The sequence below is a fragment of the Nomascus leucogenys genome, chromosome 18 (assembly GCF_006542625.1).
Source record: "Nomascus leucogenys isolate Asia chromosome 18, Asia_NLE_v1, whole genome shotgun sequence".
In the NCBI taxonomy this organism is placed as follows: domain Eukaryota; kingdom Metazoa; phylum Chordata; class Mammalia; order Primates; family Hylobatidae; genus Nomascus; species Nomascus leucogenys.
The window spans coordinates 98,514,693-98,534,048 of NC_044398.1; the positions used below are offsets into that span (position 1 = coordinate 98,514,693).

Consider the following 19,356-nt stretch of genomic DNA (forward strand, 5'->3'; position numbering starts at 1 on the left):
GTCTGGAACTCCTGGATTCAAGCAATCCTCCAGCCTCTCCCTCCAAAAGTGCTGGGCTTACAGGTGTGAGCCACTATGCCCAACCAAGCCACAGCTGCTGCCCAGGGAGTAGCGAAGCTCCCCACTCCCAGCTTCCAAGGCCTGCAGGCCCCACCCCTCTGCACTAGTGTGGGTTATGGGGATTCTGCCTGCAGCTCCCACCTGGGACCAGGCCAAGGCCAGCCTGCCCCACACCCTCCCTTGGGCACTGCCTTCTTCCGGGACTGCTCCCCATGGGCCTTCTGTGGGGCCGGGGTCCCCACCTTCCCAAGCCCCCAGGCGGCCTGTGAGGATGCAGAGGAGATTCCCCCAGGCCTCGATCCTCACCTGCTGGGCTGCAGAAACTCACTCCAGCCCTAGCTTGTACACCCAAGAAAGGGGCTGGGATGGTGCTCTGGGGGGGCCCAGTGGGGACAGGCAGTGAGGGGCACTGGGGAGAGTGGGGCCCAGTTGTGCAGGACCGGGGAATGCCCTGGGTGTCACGTGTCAAGATGGCCTGGCCTGGTGTCCCCCAGGAGCCCTCCCCTCCGAGCTCAGCAGAGCAGGGGCCACGCCTCCCTGCAGTGGGAGGGGGTGGAAGTCACAGGACCCAGCAGGTTCAGCCTCCTGGTGGGGGCCGGCAAGTTGGGGCCTCTCGCTCTGTGACCCTGGGTGCCTTCTCTCCTGCCCATGGGCTGAGCCTCGGCTGGTGGCTGGCGGAGGGGCCAGCAAGTCCCACCTCCCCACACAGAAGGCACTCCACCAGTCCCCTCATCCACGATCAGAAAAGTGGAAGATTTTGTTCTGGGCAGAAGTTGCCTAAAATACTCATCTGTGGTATGGGGGTTGGGGTGGGGGCTGGGGCTACACCAGACAGCACCCCCAAGGCAGCTTGGACAGGTGTCACCGGGTCAAGAGGGGCTTGGCCTCATTTGGACACAGTCTTTGGTGAAAGAAAAGAGCAGTCAGGGTGGGGGGCATGGGTCACAGTGAGCTGGGCCAGGGACCTTGAGGTCAATAGGAATAGTGTAGGCATGCAGGGTCCCCAGACTCCAATGGCCACCGGGGCCAGGGAGAGCCTGGAGCCCCAAGTCCCCCACTAGGCAGCCAAAGGGGAGTGAAAGGGGAGCCCCCCTCCAGCTCCCTCCTGGCAGCTCCCCACCAGCCCCTCAGCTCACCAGCGCCACCCCAGGGATCCAGTGGACACTGGGGACTATGGTGGCGGGTCAGGCTTCACCCCTGCACAGGGACATTGTTTTAGTCTCTGAGATGGGATAGAACCATCAATAGTACAGAAGGAGAGAGCAAAATGAGACAGCATTAGGGGCAAGAAAGGGAAGAGGGAGTAGGATTGAAAGGGAGGAAGTTGAAGGGAGAGACAGGCAAACTGTGAGAAGGGGAAGAAATGAGGCCAGAAGCATCGTGGGGAGGGGGGCCTGGGGGAGCCCTCTGCTCTGCGTGCCAAGGCCAATCCCTGAATTGCTGCAGCGAGACGGTGTGACCTCACAGTTGGCTCTTTTTCCACCAAACGCATCGGTGGTGAGCACGGGAACCAGAAAGACTTGAAACAGGCAAGTGGCACCTAGCCCTGGATGGGATGGCCATCCCAGAATATCCCACGGGCGCCGCACCAGCCTCCTCATGGATCAGCCAAGAGGCAAATATAAACAATCAGATTTTGTTTAAAAAAAATTAATAACTAGTTACTGGTAGAAATAACGTGAAATAAAAAGGATGCACACAGCCCAGTCTGGTTCCCGTGGGGAAATTGGTCTTGGAAATAATGGCCCCCAAATGAAATGCACAGTGGCAGGAGCTGTAATTGGAAGTGATTCTAATGAAATCATTTCAGCAAATAAAAAGGAAAATTGTTTTGCTGTTTTTTTTTTTTTGAGACGGAGTTTCACTCTTTGTTGCCCAGGCTGGAATGCAATGGCGCCATCTCGGCTCACTGAAGCCTCCACCTCCTGGATTCAAGTGATTCTCCTGTGTCAGCCTCCAAAGTGGCTGAAATTACAGGCGCCCACCACCACGCCCAGGTAATTTTTGTATTTTTAATAGAGAAGGGGTTTCACCATGTTGGCCAGGCTGGTCTCAAACTCCTGACCTCAGGTGATCCGCCCACCTTGGCCTCCCAAAGTGTTGAGATTACAGGCGTGAGCCACCGCTCCCGGCTGGAAAAGTGTTTTTAAAACCACTTGATGTTGTATTGAAAATGGATCAAGGAATTAAATTGGCTTGTTGGAAAATTCACTCTAGAAAGTTGTGTTTATATGACAATGTAGAATGAGAACGTGCACTGTGCTGTTTGTATTTATATGCACAGGATAAAACAGCCACTGGGTCAACATGGGGGTCCCCTACACAGACCCCTCCCCTCTATCCAGGGCCCCAGCACCCTTTCTGGGCCAGGCTCAGGGCCCGGGGTCTCAGCCTCGGACGTGGAGGGGACTTGGTGGGGGTGGGGGGGTGCATGGGTCTGAGCCTCGGACGTGGAGGGGACTTGGCGATGGGGGGCGCAGTGGGGTGGGGCTCACGGGTTGGCGGGCTCCTCGGGGGGCTTCCTGCTGACTGGGGACGCAATGTGCAGAGCTCTTGAGAGCCTGGTGGACCCTGGGGCCTGCTGGGGGTCCCTTAGGGGTGGAATCAGCAGTGGCAGCAGCGGCAGAGGTGGCAGGGAAGGTGGTTGAGCTGGCATCGTCGCGTGAGGGCCTGAGGCAGCTGAGCGGGCACTGGAGCGGGGGCACAGGGCTGGGAGGGGCAGGAGAAACCCCAGATGTGTGCCAAGAACCTTCTGGGAGACACTATCCTGATAGGGCCATCCCCACTATAGAGAAGAGAAGCCCAGGACTAGAAGCGCAGTACAGGCCATGGCCGGCTGGGCGCCATACCTCGCCTGGGCCTTGGGCACCCTAAATGTCCTGGTTGGGTGACGCAAGATAAATGACACCAGGAATGTTTGCTTAAATGGAGCAGAGCCCCCGGGAGAGAACATGGAGCTTGGAGTCCACGGATCGCGGCTCAGCTCCCAGCTCACTAGCTCTGTGATCTTGGGCCACAGCTCAAGGTGACCGAGCCTCCGCTCCCTCCTCTGTGAAATGGACAAACAGTGCCTACCTCACAGGAGTTGGGATGAGGTTCTGATGAGATAAGGGAGAAACTGCCTTTGAAAACTCTAAAGTACCCTCAGATGCCTGCTACATGGTGATTCAAACCAGAGGAGCTCAGTTCCTTCCAACCTCAGTTCCCTTGTCCCCACCCCTGCAGCTGGGTGGATGCTGGGGACAGATGCCTGGCCTGGGCAACTGGGACGGCACCAGGGCCAGGAATCATCTCTGAAGTGCCATGGGCAGGAAAAGCAGGCAGGAGATGGAGGAGGTGGACAGGAGAGCCCAGGCAGGGTGTGGGGGGTGGGATGAGCCGAGGAGGGACTGGAGACCCTTACAGAATCCCAGCTGGGCTGGGGCTGGGAACCAGGTACTCACGGGGGCAGATGGTGCCAAATAGGGCACTGGAGTGCACACGGTCATACAGGCTTTGTGACGGGGGACACGGAGCCTTCGCAGCTTAGCAGAAAAGAAAAGAGACAGGTGTGGGTGGCATCCACCCCTGGGCCTGTGTCAGGCCGATCCCAGCACCGGCCAGGCTTCTCCCTCTGGTGGGACCAACCCCATTTCCCAAGCTCCCTGGTCCATTCCTTTATGGGATAATCAATGTTCCTCCCTCCTTGCCTTCTTTTTTTTTTTTTTTTTTTTCCTTGAGGCAGGGTCTCCACTCTGTCACCCAGGCTGGAGCACATGCAGCCTTGAACTCCTGGGCTCAAGCAATCCTCCTACCTCAGCCTCCCGAGTAGCTGGGACTACAGGTGTGCGCCACCACTCCCAGTTAATTTTTTAAATGTTTCTTAGGGAGGAGGTCTCGCTTTGTTGCCCAGGCTAGTCTTGAACTCCTGGGCTCAAGCTATCCTCCCACCTTGACCTCCCAAAGTGGTGAAATTACAGGCGTCAACCATTGCGCCCAGCCCTCCTTGCCTTCTTGAGTGGAGAGTGTCTCAAGGCTAAGACAGAAAAGAAGGCTCTTTGAAAGTAACTCTAGGCCAGAGAGGAGTGTGACGTGCTTGCAGCACAGTAAGACACAGGTGAAATGCTGGCAGGGCTATTTATGGTTTAGCTGTCCTGCTGGGGGCCAGAGCACCTAAATGCCCCCATCTTCCTGTCCTTCGCCTTTGTTTTTTGTTTTTTTTCATTATTCGAAGTAAAATCCACATAATGTAAAATTAACCAGTTTAAAGTGCACAATTCAGAGGCATTTAGGACACACACAGCATTGCACACCACCACCACTACCTTGTTCTGAAACTTTCCCGTTACCCCAAAAGGGGCCCTGTCCCCATTAAGCAGTCACTCTCCCTTTCCCCACCCAAAACCCCAGCCCCTGGAAATCACCAATTTTCCTTCTGTCTATAGATTTTTCTATTCTGGACATTTCTTTTCTTTTTTCTTTCTTTTTTGTTTGAGAGCAAGTCTCATTCTTTTGCCCAGGCTACAGTGCAGTGGCGCAATCATGGCTCACTGCAGCTGGAACCTCTTGGGCTCAAGTGATCCTCCCGCCTCAGCCCCCCAAGTAGCTGGGACTACAGGGTGCCTCACTATGCCTCGCTAATTTTTGTATTTTTTGTAAAGGTAGGGTTTCACCGTATTGCCCAGGTTGGTCTCGAACTTCTGGGCTCAAGTGATCCTCCAGCTTCAGCTTCCCAAAGTGCTGGGATTACAGGTGTGAGCCACTGTACCTGGCTTTGAGTCTGTTTTGAGTTAGAAGGTTCTTTTGGGGAAATAAATGAGTGACAACAGCAAACTGATCAAGATCTGGCCACAGACAGGTTTCCAACTGATTTCTAATACAGAAGGTCCCTGATTTACGATGGTTTGACTTACCACTTTTCAGCTTTAAGATGCTATAAATCCATCACAATTTCAATGTAATATATAGTAGTCAATAAGTTACATGAGGCTGGGCGAAGTGGCTCACACCTGTAATCCCAGCACTTTGGGACGCCGAGACAGGTGGGTCACTTGAGGCCAGACGTTCGAGACCAGCCTGGCCAACATGGCAAAACCCCGTCTCTACTAAAAATACAAAAATTATCCAGGCGTGGTGGCACACGCCTGTAGTTCCAGTCACTTGGGAGGCTTCTGAAGAGGGAGGATTTCTTGAGCCTAGGAGGTTGAGATGGCAGTGAGCTGAGATTGCCCCACTGCACTCCAGCCTTGGCAACAAGAGCAAAACTCCGTCTCAAAAAAAAAAAAAGATAAAGCAGTTGACGCCATCATGACTGAAGTCCTGGCTTGCTGTGTGGGTCTTGGGAATGCATGAGCCAAGGGGGAAAGCCCCTCCCTCTAGATGACAGCCCTTGGGGAGGCCAGTGAATGAGTGGGGACAGGACTGGGTGCATCAGATGTGGACTCCATCTGCCCTGGCCCCCCGGCAAGCAGCCCTCACTCAGCTGGTCATTTGTGAAATTCCTTGGCAGGTTGTTGGAGGGTGAAGGAGGTGGGGCAGGGCCTGGCACAAAGTCGGGGTTCATTAAATATTAAATATTAGCCACTGTTGTGATCCTGCCTGGTGATCCCTGACGCCCAGCCTGAGCCCTCCCAGCAGATACCAGGCAGGAGGCAGGGGCTGGAACGGCCAGTCCTCTCGAGGAGGAGAAGCCACACCCTGCCCGGGAGAAATGCAGGGTTTGAGACGGTGTCTGGCCCGCCCGGAAACAGGGTGTGTTGAATGGTGCTCCCCAAAAAGATACATCTCTAGAAGCTGTGAATGTAAACTTATTTGGAGAAAGGGTCTTTGCAGGTATAATTAGGTTAAGGATATTGAGATGAGATCATCCTGGGTTAGGTCGGGCACAAATCCAAAGACAAATGTCCTTATGGGGGACACAGGAGAGGACACATAGAAGAGAAGCTCACATGGGGACAGACGAGTGCCAGGGAGTGCCAGCAGCCCCAGAAGCTGAAGAGGCAGGGAGGGACCCTCCCTAAGCCTTTGGAGGGAGTGCAGCCCTGCCGAGTCCTTGATTTAGCATTTCCACCCTCCAGGACAGTGGGAGGACCAACTTTGGCTGTATTTTGTTGTTGTTGTTGTTTTTATTTGGTTTTGTTCTGTTCTGTTTTTTTTTTTTTTTTTTTTGGTGTTTGTTTGTTTGTTTGAGACAGTGTCTGCCTCTGTCACCCAGGCTGGAGTGCAGTGGTGAGATCATGGCTCACTGCAGCCTCAAATTCCCAGGCTCAAGTGATCCTCCTACCTCAGTCTCCAGAGAAGCTGGGACTACAGGCGCACGCCACCATGCCCAGCTAATTTGTTGTTGCCCAGGCTGGAACTTCAGCTGTTTTTTTTTGTTTTTTGAGACGAAGTCTCGTTCTGTTGTCCAGGCTAGAGTGCAGTGGCGTGATCTTGGTTCACTGCAGCCTCCACCTCCTGGGTTCAAGTGATTCTCCCGCCCCAGCCTCCTGAGTAGCTGGGATTAATGGCGTGTGCTACCATGGCCGGCTAATTTTTGTATTTTCAGTAGAGATGAGGTTTCACCATGTTGTTCAGGCTGGTCTCGAACTCCTGACCTTATGATCTGCCTGCCTTGGTCTCCTAAAGTGCTGGGATTACAGGCGTGAGCCACCATGCCCGGCCAATGGGACGGCGTGCTACATGGGCCAGGGAAAGAAGGAACTTCAGCTGTTTTAAGCCACCCTGCTTGTGGTAATTTGTCTTGGCAGCCCCAGGAGATGAATGCAGGGTGCCTCCTCCTTTGCCCAGCACATTGACGAAACAGTCCCCCTTCCCTTCTTCCATGTCTGGTCTTCGAGTGAATGGAGGCACAGTGTTGGCAAGAAAGAATTTCTGCCGGTGGGCCAGGTGCAGAGGCTCATGCCTGCAATCCTCGCACTTTGAGAGGCCAAGGCAGGTGGATCACTTGAGGCCAAACACGGCGAAACCCCTTCTCTACTAAAAATACAAACACTAGCCGGGCCTGGTGGCAGTCGCCTGTAATCCCAGCTACTCGGGAGGCTGAGGCAGGAGAATCGCTTGAACCCGGGGGGTGGAGGTTGCAGTGAACTGAGATCGCACCATTGCACTCCAGCCTGGGCGACAGAGCGACACTCCGCCTCAAAAACCAACCAACAAACAACAACAACAACAACAACAAAACAGAATTTCTGTGGGCGGAGTTCAGGCCCCGGCCATCTTGTGGCTCTGGGACCGCTCCTTATGGGGCGGTGTGTGGCTCCCACCCAGCGGCAAAATGTAGAACTCCCCATCCCCAAGGGGGAAGAGCATTCAAGGGGTGTGCAGAGAAGGCTCCTCTTTTTGTCCTTCGAACCCAGTGATGGACTCCAGAGTCTTGGAGTCCCAGCAGGAACCAGCCAGAGCTGAGCCTCACCACTGCAGCAACCACATCGACTGATTCCAGATGTGCACAAGTCTGGTCTCCCGCTGGCCCAACCCTTGCCTGTGATATTAACACATAGCCTCTGGGGTCTGGCCCAAGTCTCCTCCTTGTCACCCCACTGCCCCACCCCAGTCTCCGCCCTTCAGGGAGACTCGGCGTCCTGATCTCCTGCCTGTGACTGGCTTCCACCCACCACAGGGCCTTTGCACCCACCGTTCCTGCCACACGACCACTCTCCTCTCACCTGACCCCTTCATCCAGCTACGTTCTAGTCCCTCTTCAAGGGCTTCAGGGCAGCTGTCCAGTCCCTCCTCCGTGGACTGGCGTCCCTTGGCACCAGCCCAGCATCTTTCCTAGCCCATCATCCTTCGTCACAGGCCATGGTCCTGTGGCCACGGCCCTCTCTCTGGTCAGCTGTTGATCTCAGGAGCAGCAGATCCTTGCTCCCGTGGTCTGCCTCCCCCATTACAAAGACCGAGTCTCCTGGGGGCCTGCTGTGACCCAATTTTTGTGACTGACTGTGTGAGGACTCCCCGGTCAGGGATAGTGCTGGCTCCGGGCCCCACCTGCATCCTCTCGCCCTGCCCAGCAGAACCAGGGCCCCAGGCAAGGATGCCCCAGGGAGCCCCACGCCCCTCACCTGCCAGCTCCTTTGCGACGGCCGAGGGCTGAGCCCCGCTCTGGCTATTCATGCGGCCTTTGTACAGGATCCCATCCACGCCCAGGATGTCCACCTCGGCCTGTTGGATGGCCCAGGTCCTAGGTTAGGGAGCCCCCGACCCGATCTGCCCCCAAACTTTGGTACATGCAGAAGCCCAGGAGACAGAGTGCAGCCTCTGCTGGGGTCGCCCCCTGCTCGGGGCCTGGTCCCACACCTGGGATTGGGGTGTGCTGACGTCCACCCTCTGAGAAGGAGGCCCCGGCCAGACTCACGCTGTCATAGTTGATCACGTGGGGATCCCCGTAGGGATAGAGCGTCGACAGGTTGCAGGACTTGCACTTGAGGCTGGTGGCGTTTTGGGGGCCATCACCCCAGTCCTGCTGACAATCCTCCTGGATACCGAGGTCCTGGAGCTGCAGCCGCTGCTGTTCCCTGCGGCAGGGCAGTGGGTCAGCAGCGACCTGGAGACCCTGCACGCCACAGCCCAGGATGGGCCCCAAGGGCCTGGCCAGCATCGAGGGAAGACCAGCATTTCTTTCAGCTTGCATTTAGCTGGCACGGCCAGGCAGGCCTCGGGCCTGGCGGATGGATACAGACACACACACTGGGGCAGAGGAATCAAATTGAGACCTGCATTTCCCCAGACCTAGCCATTTCCCTTTGGACCCCTGGCCTGAAGAGCGTGTCCTTCTAATGTCTTGATCTCAAGGAGCCAGGGAGGGAGGGTAGCAGAGTCAGCACAGGCCCCCACGTCCCTCCCCTTCCCATGGCTGTGGTGACTATTCACCGGTTCTTCCCCCACCTGGCCAGACGTCCCCACAACAGGGTTGGAGGCTGGGGAGATCCCTAGAGCTGTGGGATGTCAGGAGGTTGAGGGGTGGGGCTAGGACCCAGGGAGCCAGCTGGGTGCGGTGGAAACCTGAGGGTTTGGACATCAGCCCTGGACTTGCTAGCAGTGACCTTGGGCAGGTCATTGCAGTTCTCTGAGCCTCAGTTTCTTCAACTGTGACATGGGATGGTAACAGGATACATCTTAGAAGGCAGCTGTGAGGACTCAACAAGGCCAGGTGAGCCCCAGGGCTTGGCAGAGTGCCTGCCAGGCACAGCAGCGGCTCCCTGAGGGTCCCCATCATCACCGATTCCCTCCACCAAGAAACAGGGACATGGGCATAGGAACCCTAGCTCACAGGGGGTTGTGAGATTATTTAAAGAAACACTCTAACACTTCTTGGCCCACAATAGATGTGCAGTAAATATGTCAGCTCCTCCCTCCGCCATCATCTCGTGGGCCTGTCTGCCGCCCCAGCCACCTCTCGGAGTGCCTGTCTTGTGAAGGGCTGGCCCTGTCCAGGACGATCTTAGGTCCCTGGGCCTGGAGGACGTGTCTCTGCAGGAACAGGGTTCCCAGGCTCCAGAGCGGCCTCCATGCGTAGCGGCCTCCATGCGTGGCGGCCTCCATGCAGGGCGCCCACCCTGCTCACCTCATCTGTTGTCGCTGCAAGTACTCGTAGCTGTTGGCGCTGGCTGGCCGTAGCCGGGACAGCAGGTGGGCTTTGCGGATGGTGATCAGCTGTCTGTTGAAGGACAAGGGCGCAGCAGGGGCTGTGGGAGGCGTGCTAGGCCAGCAGAGGGCTCGGCTCCCACCCCTCCAGGAAGCCTTCCCAGCAGGAGGAAGGAGGTGCCGGACTCAGGTCACCACCCTCGAATGCCAGAAGCATCCACAGCATAGAAGTAGAAGGGCCCCCACCGAGAGGCATCTCAGGAGCTCTGATCATCACAGTAAGACACAAAAAACAACTGTTCTATTTCTAAAAGTAAAAACCAGGCTGGGCGCGGTGGCATACACCTATGATCCCAGCACTTTGGGAGGCTGAGGTGGGCGGATCACTTGAGGTCAGGAGTTTGAGACCAGCCTTGGCAACAGGGCCTTTTTTTTTTTGATATGAGGTCTCACTGTCACCCAGGCTGGAGAGCAGTGGCACAATTCTAACTCACTACAGCCTCGAACTCCTGGGCTCAAGCCATCCTCCCATCTCAGCCTCCTGAGTAGCTGGGACTACAGGCAGGCGCCATCATACAAGGCCGCATATTTGAATATTTTTGATGGCTGTAGAACAGTGTATGTGGACATGTGTATCTTGAAGGCTGGGGAACCCTGTACATGAATGTGGATACACATGGCACATATAGAACAGTGTACATGGATGTGTATGGACTTGATGGTACAGAACAGTGTATGTGGATGTGTAGATACCTGGTGCATAGAGAATGCTGTATGTGGACGTGTATGGACTTGATGGCTGGAGAACGCTGTATATGGATGTGTAGACACACAGCATGCATGGAACAGTGCACATGGAAGTGCATGGAGATGACCTCCATGGGCCCCACAAACCCTTAGGGCCGGGGCACCCTGGGCGGTGGTACTCACGGGCCAGTCATCATCTCCACGGGCCGGTCACAGGAGATGCACTTCACACGCTCGAACAGCTTCCTGAAAGGCACATGGTCATCAGCCACTGCCCCTGCTGGGCCCAGGCCATGTGTGGGAGGCTGCAGCCAGCCAGGGCCCCAGGGCTGCACCCCTCCTGCCAGTGCCCGGCCCAGCTCAGCCCCACAGGCCGTGCAGTCTCCAACCACTCTTGTGGTTTCTCTGCCGCCTCAAACACAAGAGATGGTCTCTAAAGCTGTGTGAGGGGTGGTCTGAGGACAGGAGCCCCATAAATATTGGCTCCCTCTGCCTGGGGCACTGTCTGGGTGGGGGTTGGGGTCCTGGATCTGCCCAGGTCCCCTTCCCTCTCTGAGCCTTGGTTTCCCCATTGGCGGGAATAGGGCTGGATCACCTCTGCCAGCTCAGGCCACAGCTTCCCTCCTCCTCAGTGCTCTCAGCCACAGCCAAGCCCCTCTCATCCACAGGTCTGGAATCTTTCCTCCCAGAGCTTCCAGGGTGTGTCCCCCACAGCCTGGGCAGCAGGACCCCTACCAGGAGGGGCTCGAGCGGGCACTCACCTCCTGAAGCCGGCAGCACTGTCAGGATCCAATCTTAAGCCCTCAATCAGCAGCTTCCGGATGATTTTCCAGATCTCTTCCATTTCTTTCTTCAAGGGATCCAGATCACTGTGGACTAACTGCCAAAAGCCAAGGGGAAGACAAGAAAGAATAGTCAATGAATTCACACCCTGCCTCCTTCCAGAAGAGGGTTGCAGCAACCTGGGAAGTTACAGGGTGTAACAAAATTCAACTAAAATAGTGAGGGAGTCCAGGAAAGGGAAAATGACACAGCTTCGATGAGGCTCAACCCCTACTAGATGCTATTGGTAGAGGGCAGCTGCAAGGTGAGCTTCCTAGCAGCCGAAGCAAAAAACACCATCAGCTACTGTCTCCAAAAGACCAAATCAAACCAAGCTCAACTGCAGGCTGGGTGGTCTGAGAAGCCTTTCTCACAATGGTCCCACTGCATCTGATATTCACACACTCAACACATGTTTACTGAGGGTCTGTATGTAAAGTGGGCAGGTTTATGGCGTTTAGTATATTTACAGACTTGTGTGACCATCATAATCAATCGTATTTATTTATTTATTTTTAATTTTATTTATTTATTTTTGAGACAGAATCTCACTCTGTTGCCCAGGCTGGAGTGCAGTGGTGTGATCTCTGCTCACTACAACCCCTCCGGTCAGCATTCTTCCTCAGCCTCCACTTTTTTTTTTTTTTTTGGAGTTTTTTTTCAGGTGGTCAATGGCAATCTGCTCACTGCAACCTCCGCCTCCCAGGTTCAAGCAATTCTCCTGCCTCAGCCTCCCAAGTAGCTGGGATTACAGGCGCGTGCCCCCACACCCGGCTAATTTTTTTTTTTTTTTTTTTTTTTTTTTTTACTTTTAGTAGAAATGGGGTTTCACCATGTTAGCCAGGCTGGTCTCAAACTCCTGACCTCAGGTGATCCGCCCACCTCAGCCTCCCAAAGTGCTGGGATTACAGATGTGAGCCACCACGCCTGGCCTAATTTTTGTATTTTTAGTAGAGACAGGGTTTCACCATATTGGCCAGGCTGGTCTCAAACTCCTGACTTCATGATCTGCCCGCCTCAGCCTCCAAAAGTGCTGGGATTACAGATGTGAGCCACTGCACCCGGTCTTATCTATTTACTTTTATTTTATATTATTTATTTATTTATTTTTGAGATGGAGTTTCACTTCTGTTGCCCAGGCTGGAGTGCAATGGTGCGATCTCGGTTCACTGCAACCTCCACCTCCCGGGTTCAAGCAATTCTCCTTGCCTCAGTCTGCCGAGTAGCTGGGATTACAGGCCCCCACTACCGCATCCAGCTAGTTTTGTATTTTTAGTAGAGACAGTGTTTCACCATGTTGGTCGGGCTGGTCTGGAACTCCTCATCTCAAGTGATCCACCCCCCTCTGCCTCTCAAAGTGCTGGGATTACAGGTGTGAGCCACCGCGCCTGGCCAAAAATAGTTTTTTTAAGTAGAGATGGAGTCTCGCTATGTTGCCAGGATTGGTCTCAAACCCCTGGGCTCAAGTGATCCTCCCATCTCAACCTCCCAAAGTGCTGGGATTACAGGTGTGAGCCACTGTGCCACCTGAGGGAGTATTTTTTTGAGACGGAGTCTCACTCTGTCGCCCAGGTTGGAGTGCAGTGGCGTGATCTTGGCTTTCTACAAGCTCTGCCTCCCGGGTTCAGGGCATTGTCCTGCCTCAGCCTCCTGAGTAGCTGGGACTACAGGCGCCCGCCACCAGGTCTCGCTAATTTTTGTTGCATTTTTTAGTAGAGACAGGGTTTCACCGTGTTGGTCAGGATGGTCTCAGTCTTCTGACCTCATGATCCGCCCGCCTCAGCCTCTCAAAGTGCTGGGATTACAGGCGTGAGCCACTGCGCCTAGCCGATGGAGTATTTTTTTTAAGTTACAGAAACGGTGATATTTCACTAATAAATATTTGAGTGTGATAACATTTTATTATATAACCACAACACTATTATCATGTTTAATACAATTAGCAACAATTCCTGAGTTGGATGTCATCTCCAGCCCATTTGTAGATGTGGTTCAATTAAACCAGGAAACATGTAAAATCTCTTCGTGTGTTGCTTTTGGTTGTTCTGAGCCCCCCTTTTTTTTTTTTTTTTTTTGAGATAGGGTCTCACTCTGAGTGCCTGCCAGTGTGCTCCTGCTGCCCAGGCTGGAGTGCTGTGACACAATTTTGGTTCACTGCAGTCTCAACCTCCCAGGCTCAGGTATACTCTCGCCTCAGCCTCCTGAGTAGTTGGAACAGCAGGTATGTGCCACCGCACCTGGCTTTTTTTTTTTTTAGAGGCGGGGACAGAGTTTCACCATGTTGCCCAGGCTGGTCTTGAACTCCTGGGCTCAAGCGATCTGCCTGCTTTGGCCTCCCAAAGTACTGGGATTACAGGAGTGAGCCACCACACCCGGCTGCAATGTCTTTTATGATGGAAGGCAGTCACCCTCCATCATCCCTCTAATATCCTGTTGGTTACACAAGTTGGTCCCATTCAACATGGGAGGGGGCTACACAACTGTGTGGATACCAAGAGGTATGGTTGGCGACCGCCCTGGAGACTAACTATGCCACTCTCCTGGCTGGGTAAGCGCAGAGATGTGGGGTGGAGGAGGAGAGTCTCTGAGGGACGTGACAGTCATTCATTTATTCATTCATCATTTACTGACTGCCAGTGATTTGTCAGACCCCGGGGAAATGTCTAGAGGAGTCATACCCCTTCCTCATAGTAGACTGGAACAGTTGGTCCAATGACAGTGCTACATGGTTCTTGCAACTGAGGTGGCTGGACTGGCCCAAAGAGGTTAAATTTGGTTTAGAATCAGGCAGCTCTGGGTTTGAGTCTCAAGCTCCACCATGAGCAGCAGCGTTTCCTGAGGGAAATATAATAACCTCTCTGAGGCTCAGTGTTCTCCTCAGTGAAATGGGGATCAATTCACTTATTGACTATGTATGGGGCAGGTGTCCAGAGAGAGGCCCTGTATGAAAAAAAAAAAAAAAAAAGACATTGCTGCTTCTTCCTTCCCCTCTTGGATCATTTGCTCTGGGAGATGTCAGCTGCCATGTCATGAGGACACTCAAGTGGCCCAAAGGCAGAGTCCATGGGATGAGGAACTGAAGAGTGTTACCAACAGCCACGTGAGAGAATCTTCTTTGAATTGGCTCATCCAGCCTCACTCGAGCCTTCAGATGAGACCAGCACTGGATGACATCTTGACTGCAATTTCATGGGAAACCCTGAGCCACCCAGCTAAGCTGCTGGGTCACTCCCAAATTCTTGATCCTCCTAAACTGAAAACGTTTGTTGTTTGCAGTTGCTAAGTTCTGGGTTAATTTGTTAGGAATAAAGTGAAAAATCAACATGGGGGCACTCACCTTGGTGTTCACGTCCTTGCTGAGCTCCTCCACAGCCTTCTTCCAGCTGTCCTCATGGATCGTGACCTTGAAGAGCATGCCCTGAATCATCTCGTTCAGCTCCAAGGCCACAGTCTCCAGGTCAACTCGGCTTGCCTTGCCTGCCAGGGCACTCCTGTCGGCTTTCTAGGGAGACAGGGAGCTCAGGGAGGCGTGGCTGCTGTGATGGAGGAAGGCAAAGCTGGGAGACATCACACCCCTTGGGTCTGGTGCTTCTAGTTTGGGACTCTGGACTTTTAGCCTTGGCTTAAATGCAACCCTGGGGTCTATGTGGATTCAAACACGATCTCGAGACCAAAGCCAAGGTTTTCCTATAACAGGGAAGTTGATGTATGATTTTATTATTATCATGTGTTTTTTTGAGACAGGATCTTGCTCAAGGTTGCCCAGGCTGGATTGCAGTGGCGCAATCATAGCTCACTGCAGCCTCCACCTCCTGGGCTCAAGGGATCCTTCCACCTCAGCCTCCTGAGTGGCTGGGACTACAGGTGTGCTCCATCATGCCCAGCTAATTTTTTTATTTTTTTGTAGAGATGTGATCTTGCTATGTTTCCTAGGCTGTTCTCAAACTCTTGGCCTCAAGTGATCCTATCATCTCCCAAAGTGCTGGGATTACAGGAATGAGCCACCCTGTGCACAGCTGATGTGTGATTTTCAAGTTCACATAACAAGAGAGTTAATAATCCTCAATTGCTGAAAACGGGAGTTGATGTGACTCCTGTTTTCCTTTTCTTTTTTTTTTTTGAGACAGAGTTTTTGCTCTTGTTGCCCAGGCTGGAGTGCAATGGCATGATCTTGGTTCACTGCAACCTCTGCCTCCCAGGTTCAAGCGATTCTCCTGTCTCAGCCTCCCAAGTAGCTGAGATCACAGTTACCTGCCACCACGCCTGGCTACTTTTTGTATTTTTACTAGAGACGGAGTTTCATCATGTTGGCCAGGCTGGTCTTGAACTCCTGACCTCAGGTGATCCACCTGCCTTGGCCTCCCAAAATGCTGGGATTACAGGCATGAGCCACTGTGCCCAGCCAACTCCTGTTTTCAATATGAACAAAGGGAGAGGGAAATTCTGGAAGACTCTCTGGCGGGCTTCGCCTGGATGGCGCCGTTTCCCTGGGAAGGGGAGCAGGGAAGGCAGAGGAACCTCTGCTCACTCACCTCTCTCAGCTCCTCCTCCATCGTGCTCTTATTCACCTTGTTCATTTCCAGTCTTTTGATTTGAGCCTGGAGAGTCTAAGAACAGAAGCACAGGCATGTCTGCCATCCTGGAGAGCCTTGAGGATAAAATGCCAACCTCCCACCTCTATCACTGCCATGTGCTGGGGAGGGATAGCGGGCCGTGTGGACAACAGGCAGGTGGGCATGGGCATTAGAAGACTAAGGCTCAAGGGCTCCAGGTGCCCAGATGAGAAGGGAAGGAACGTGTGACTTGGGACAAGCTGTCCCCTCAGAGGTGCTATCATAGGAACTTTCCTCCATGGGGAGTTAGACCCAAGGAAGGAAAGCACAAACCAATGTGGAATGATTTCGCTCCCTGGATATTTAAGGCATGTTTACCACTTCTGATCTGTCCTGGGGTCCCTGCAGGAATTCCAGTCTACTATCATCCGAGCACTTATCACAGCCACACACACTGTGCCCAAGTGTTAGGGGAAAACCTCACGTCCCATCCCCACAACTCCACAAAGAACCAAATGCTCCCATGAATCCCACCCTCTCTCCAATTACTACATCCCCCTTGTAATAGGAGCAGCAGCTGGTCAGCTTGGGAAGAGCCTCCATTTCCCCAGAGGGTCGGGCCATAGTTCCTGCAAAGCTGCAAACAGGCTTCTACTTCTCTCTTCCCGTCGGGTGTCCCTCTCATGCTTACGAACAGAACTCTGGACTTTTAGCTGGAACCCAGCTGCCCAGAATCAAGATTCCATTTTACAGCCTCCCTTATAGCTTAGTGTGGCCACTGGGGTGTCAACAGAAGTGAATGAGTATCTTTAATGGGTTTCTTTCTTTTTCTTTTTCTTTTCTTTTTTTTTTTTACAGAATCTGCTCTGTCACCCAGGCTGGAGTGCAGTGGCACGATCTCGGCTCACTGCAACCGCCGCCTCCTGGGTTCAAGAGATTCTCCCACCTCAGCCTCCCGAGCAGCTGGTGTCACTGGCACCCAACACCACATCTGGCTAAGTTTTGTATTTTTAGTAGATATGGGGTTTCACCATGTTGGCCAGGCTGGTCTCGAACTCTTGACCTCAAATGATTCGCCTGCCTCAGCCTCCCAAAGTGCTGGGATTACAGGTGCGAGCCACCGCGCCTGGCTCCAGTATGTAGTTTTCTATCCTTCCCCCTCTCTCTATTATCCTGAGTCTCCTGTGTCCATTATCCTGCTCGGTCTGTCTTTGCACACCTATGGCTTAGCTCACTTACAAGTGAGAACATACAGTCTTTGCTTTCCACTTCCGAGTTGCTTCACTTAGAATAATGGCCCCGGCCTCCATCCAAGTTACTCCAGAGCCAAGGGACACCTTGAGCCACCAGAAGCTGGGACAGGTGGGCCGGGCGCGGTGGCTCACGCCTGTAATCCCAGCACTTTGGGAGGCCGAGGCGGGTGGATCACAAGGTCAGGAGGTCAAGACCACGGTGAAACCCCGTCTCTACTAAAAATACAAAAAATTAGCCGGGCGCAGTGGCGGGCGCCTGTAGTCCCAGCTACTCCGGAGGCTGAGGCAGGAGAATGGCGTGAACCCGGGAGGCGGAGCTTGCAGTGAGCCGAGATGGCGCCACTGCACTCCAGCCTGGGCGACAGACCGAGACTCTGTCTCAAAAAAAAAGAGAAGCTGGGAGAGGCGAGGAGGCTCCTCTGAGCTTTCAGGTGGAACACAGCCTATGACACCTTGATTTCAGAATTCTCGCCTCCAGAACCCCAAGAGTGATTTGCCGCAGCAACCGCAGGGAACTGATCCAACCAGGAGGTGGCAGAATCAGGACTCAAACCTAGGCACGTCTGTTCCAAAGCCTGGGCTCTGAACCACAGGCATGCCAGGCCACCTCCCAGCCCAGCAGGCTTGGGCTCGTTTCTTTGCTGGAGTCTCTGTTTCCTCCTCTTTATTTTTATTTTATTTTATTTTTTTAATTTTTTGAGGCAGGCTCTTGCTCTGTCACTCAGGCTGGAGTAAAGTGGCTTGATCACAGCTCACTGTAGTCTCAGCCTCCCAGGCTCAAGTAAGCCTCCTGCCTCAGCTTCCAGAGGAGCTGGGACTGCAGGTGACACCACCCACCTGGCTTTTTTTTTTTTTTTTTTTTTTGTAGAGACAGGGGTCTCACTATTTTGCCTCAGGCTGGTCTGGAACTCCTAGGCTCAAAGGATCCTCCCCCCTCAGCCTCCCAAAGTGCTGGGAATACAAGAGCCATCAAACCTGGCCTTATTTATGCTTTTTGTTTTTATTTTTTGAGACAGGGTCTCAGTCTGTCACCCAGGCTAGAATGCAGTGGTGCGAGCTCGGCTCACTGCAATCTCCACCTCCCAGACTCCAGTGATCCTCCCACCTCTGCTTCCCCGGTAGCTGGGACTACAGGTGCAAGCCACCATGCCAGGCTATATTCATGTTTTATAATCTTATTATTTTGGCTGGGCACGGTGGCTAATGCCTGTAATCCCAGCACCTTGGGAGGCTGAGGTGGGTGGATCACTTGAGGTCAGGAGTTTGAGACCAGCCTGGCCAATATGGTGAAACCCCATCTCTACTAAAAATACAAAAAAATTGGCCGGACATGGTGGCTCACCCTGTAATCCCAGCACTTTGGGAGGCCGAGGTGGGCAAATCACCTGAGGTCAGGAGTTCGAGACCATGGTGAAACCCTGTCTCTACTAAAAAAATTAGCCAAGTGTGGTGGCACACCCCTGTCATCCCAGCTACTCGGGAGGCTGAGGCAGGAGAATCACTTGAACTCGGGAGGCAAACGTTGCAGTGAGCTAAGATTGCGCCATTGCACTCCAGCCTGGGCAACAGAGTGAAATTCCTCCTCGAACGAAAACAAAAACAAACAAAAAAACCACAAAAATTAACTAGGCGTGGTGGCACACGCCTGTAGTCCCAACTGCTCAGGAGGCTGAGGCAGAAGAATCGCTTGAACCCGGGAGGCAGAGGTTACAGTGAGCCAAGATTGAGCCACTGCACTCCAGCCTGGGTGACAGAGCGAGACTCAATCTTAAAAAAAAAAAAAAAAAAAAAAAAATTAGCCAGGCATGGTGTCACGCGCCTGTAGTCCCAGCTACTCAGGAGGCCGAGGTGGGAGGATCACTTGAGCCTGGGAGTTCAAGGCTGCACTGAGCCGTGATTAGGCCACTGCTTTCCAGCCTGGGTGACAGAGCAAGACCCCAAGCGACACTGGGAAACCTGAGTCTTACATGTAAGTCACATGGTGGAGAGCAAGACAGAGACACAGTCATGAGATCTTGCTCCCATCCTGCATTTGTCACCATGCTACTGCCTTGTGTCATCTACAGGATTGCTTTCGGACTTAACAGTTACTGTTATTCCTCGAAATGGTTTTCCCAACACTAGTTGTGGAGTAATCCATCCTTCCTGTAGTGGTCATATGCTAAATTCTTGTAAATCTTAGATTTGGTCTTCTTGGCCTATTTTTTTGTTTTGTTTTGTTTTTGAGATAGAGTCTTGCTCTCTTGCCCAGGCTGGAGTGCAATGGTGCGATCTTAGCTCACCGTGGCCTCCGCCTCCTGGGCTGAAGCAATTTTCCTGCCTCAGCCTCCCAAGTAACTAGGATTACAGGCATGCAC

At 53.3% G+C, this 19,356-nt stretch overlaps 1 protein-coding gene across 1 annotated transcript in view; it reads right to left on the bottom strand.

Moving 5' to 3' along the window:
* Positions 1 to 2,470: 2,470 nt before the first annotated feature.
* The window catches only part of C18H16orf96 (chromosome 18 C16orf96 homolog), a 42,939-nt gene continuing 26,053 nt past the window's right edge, over positions 2,471 to 19,356 (bottom strand). The window contains 9 exon segments of the mRNA XM_004091274.3: positions 2,471 to 2,769; positions 3,504 to 3,584; positions 8,103 to 8,202; positions 8,396 to 8,555; positions 9,605 to 9,697; positions 10,555 to 10,617; positions 11,133 to 11,251; positions 14,531 to 14,695; positions 15,726 to 15,800. Of these exon segments, the coding sequence (XP_004091322.2) occupies positions 2,552 to 2,769; positions 3,504 to 3,584; positions 8,103 to 8,202; positions 8,396 to 8,555; positions 9,605 to 9,697; positions 10,555 to 10,617; positions 11,133 to 11,251; positions 14,531 to 14,695; positions 15,726 to 15,800 (1,074 nt within the window). The 3' untranslated portion in view covers positions 2,471 to 2,551.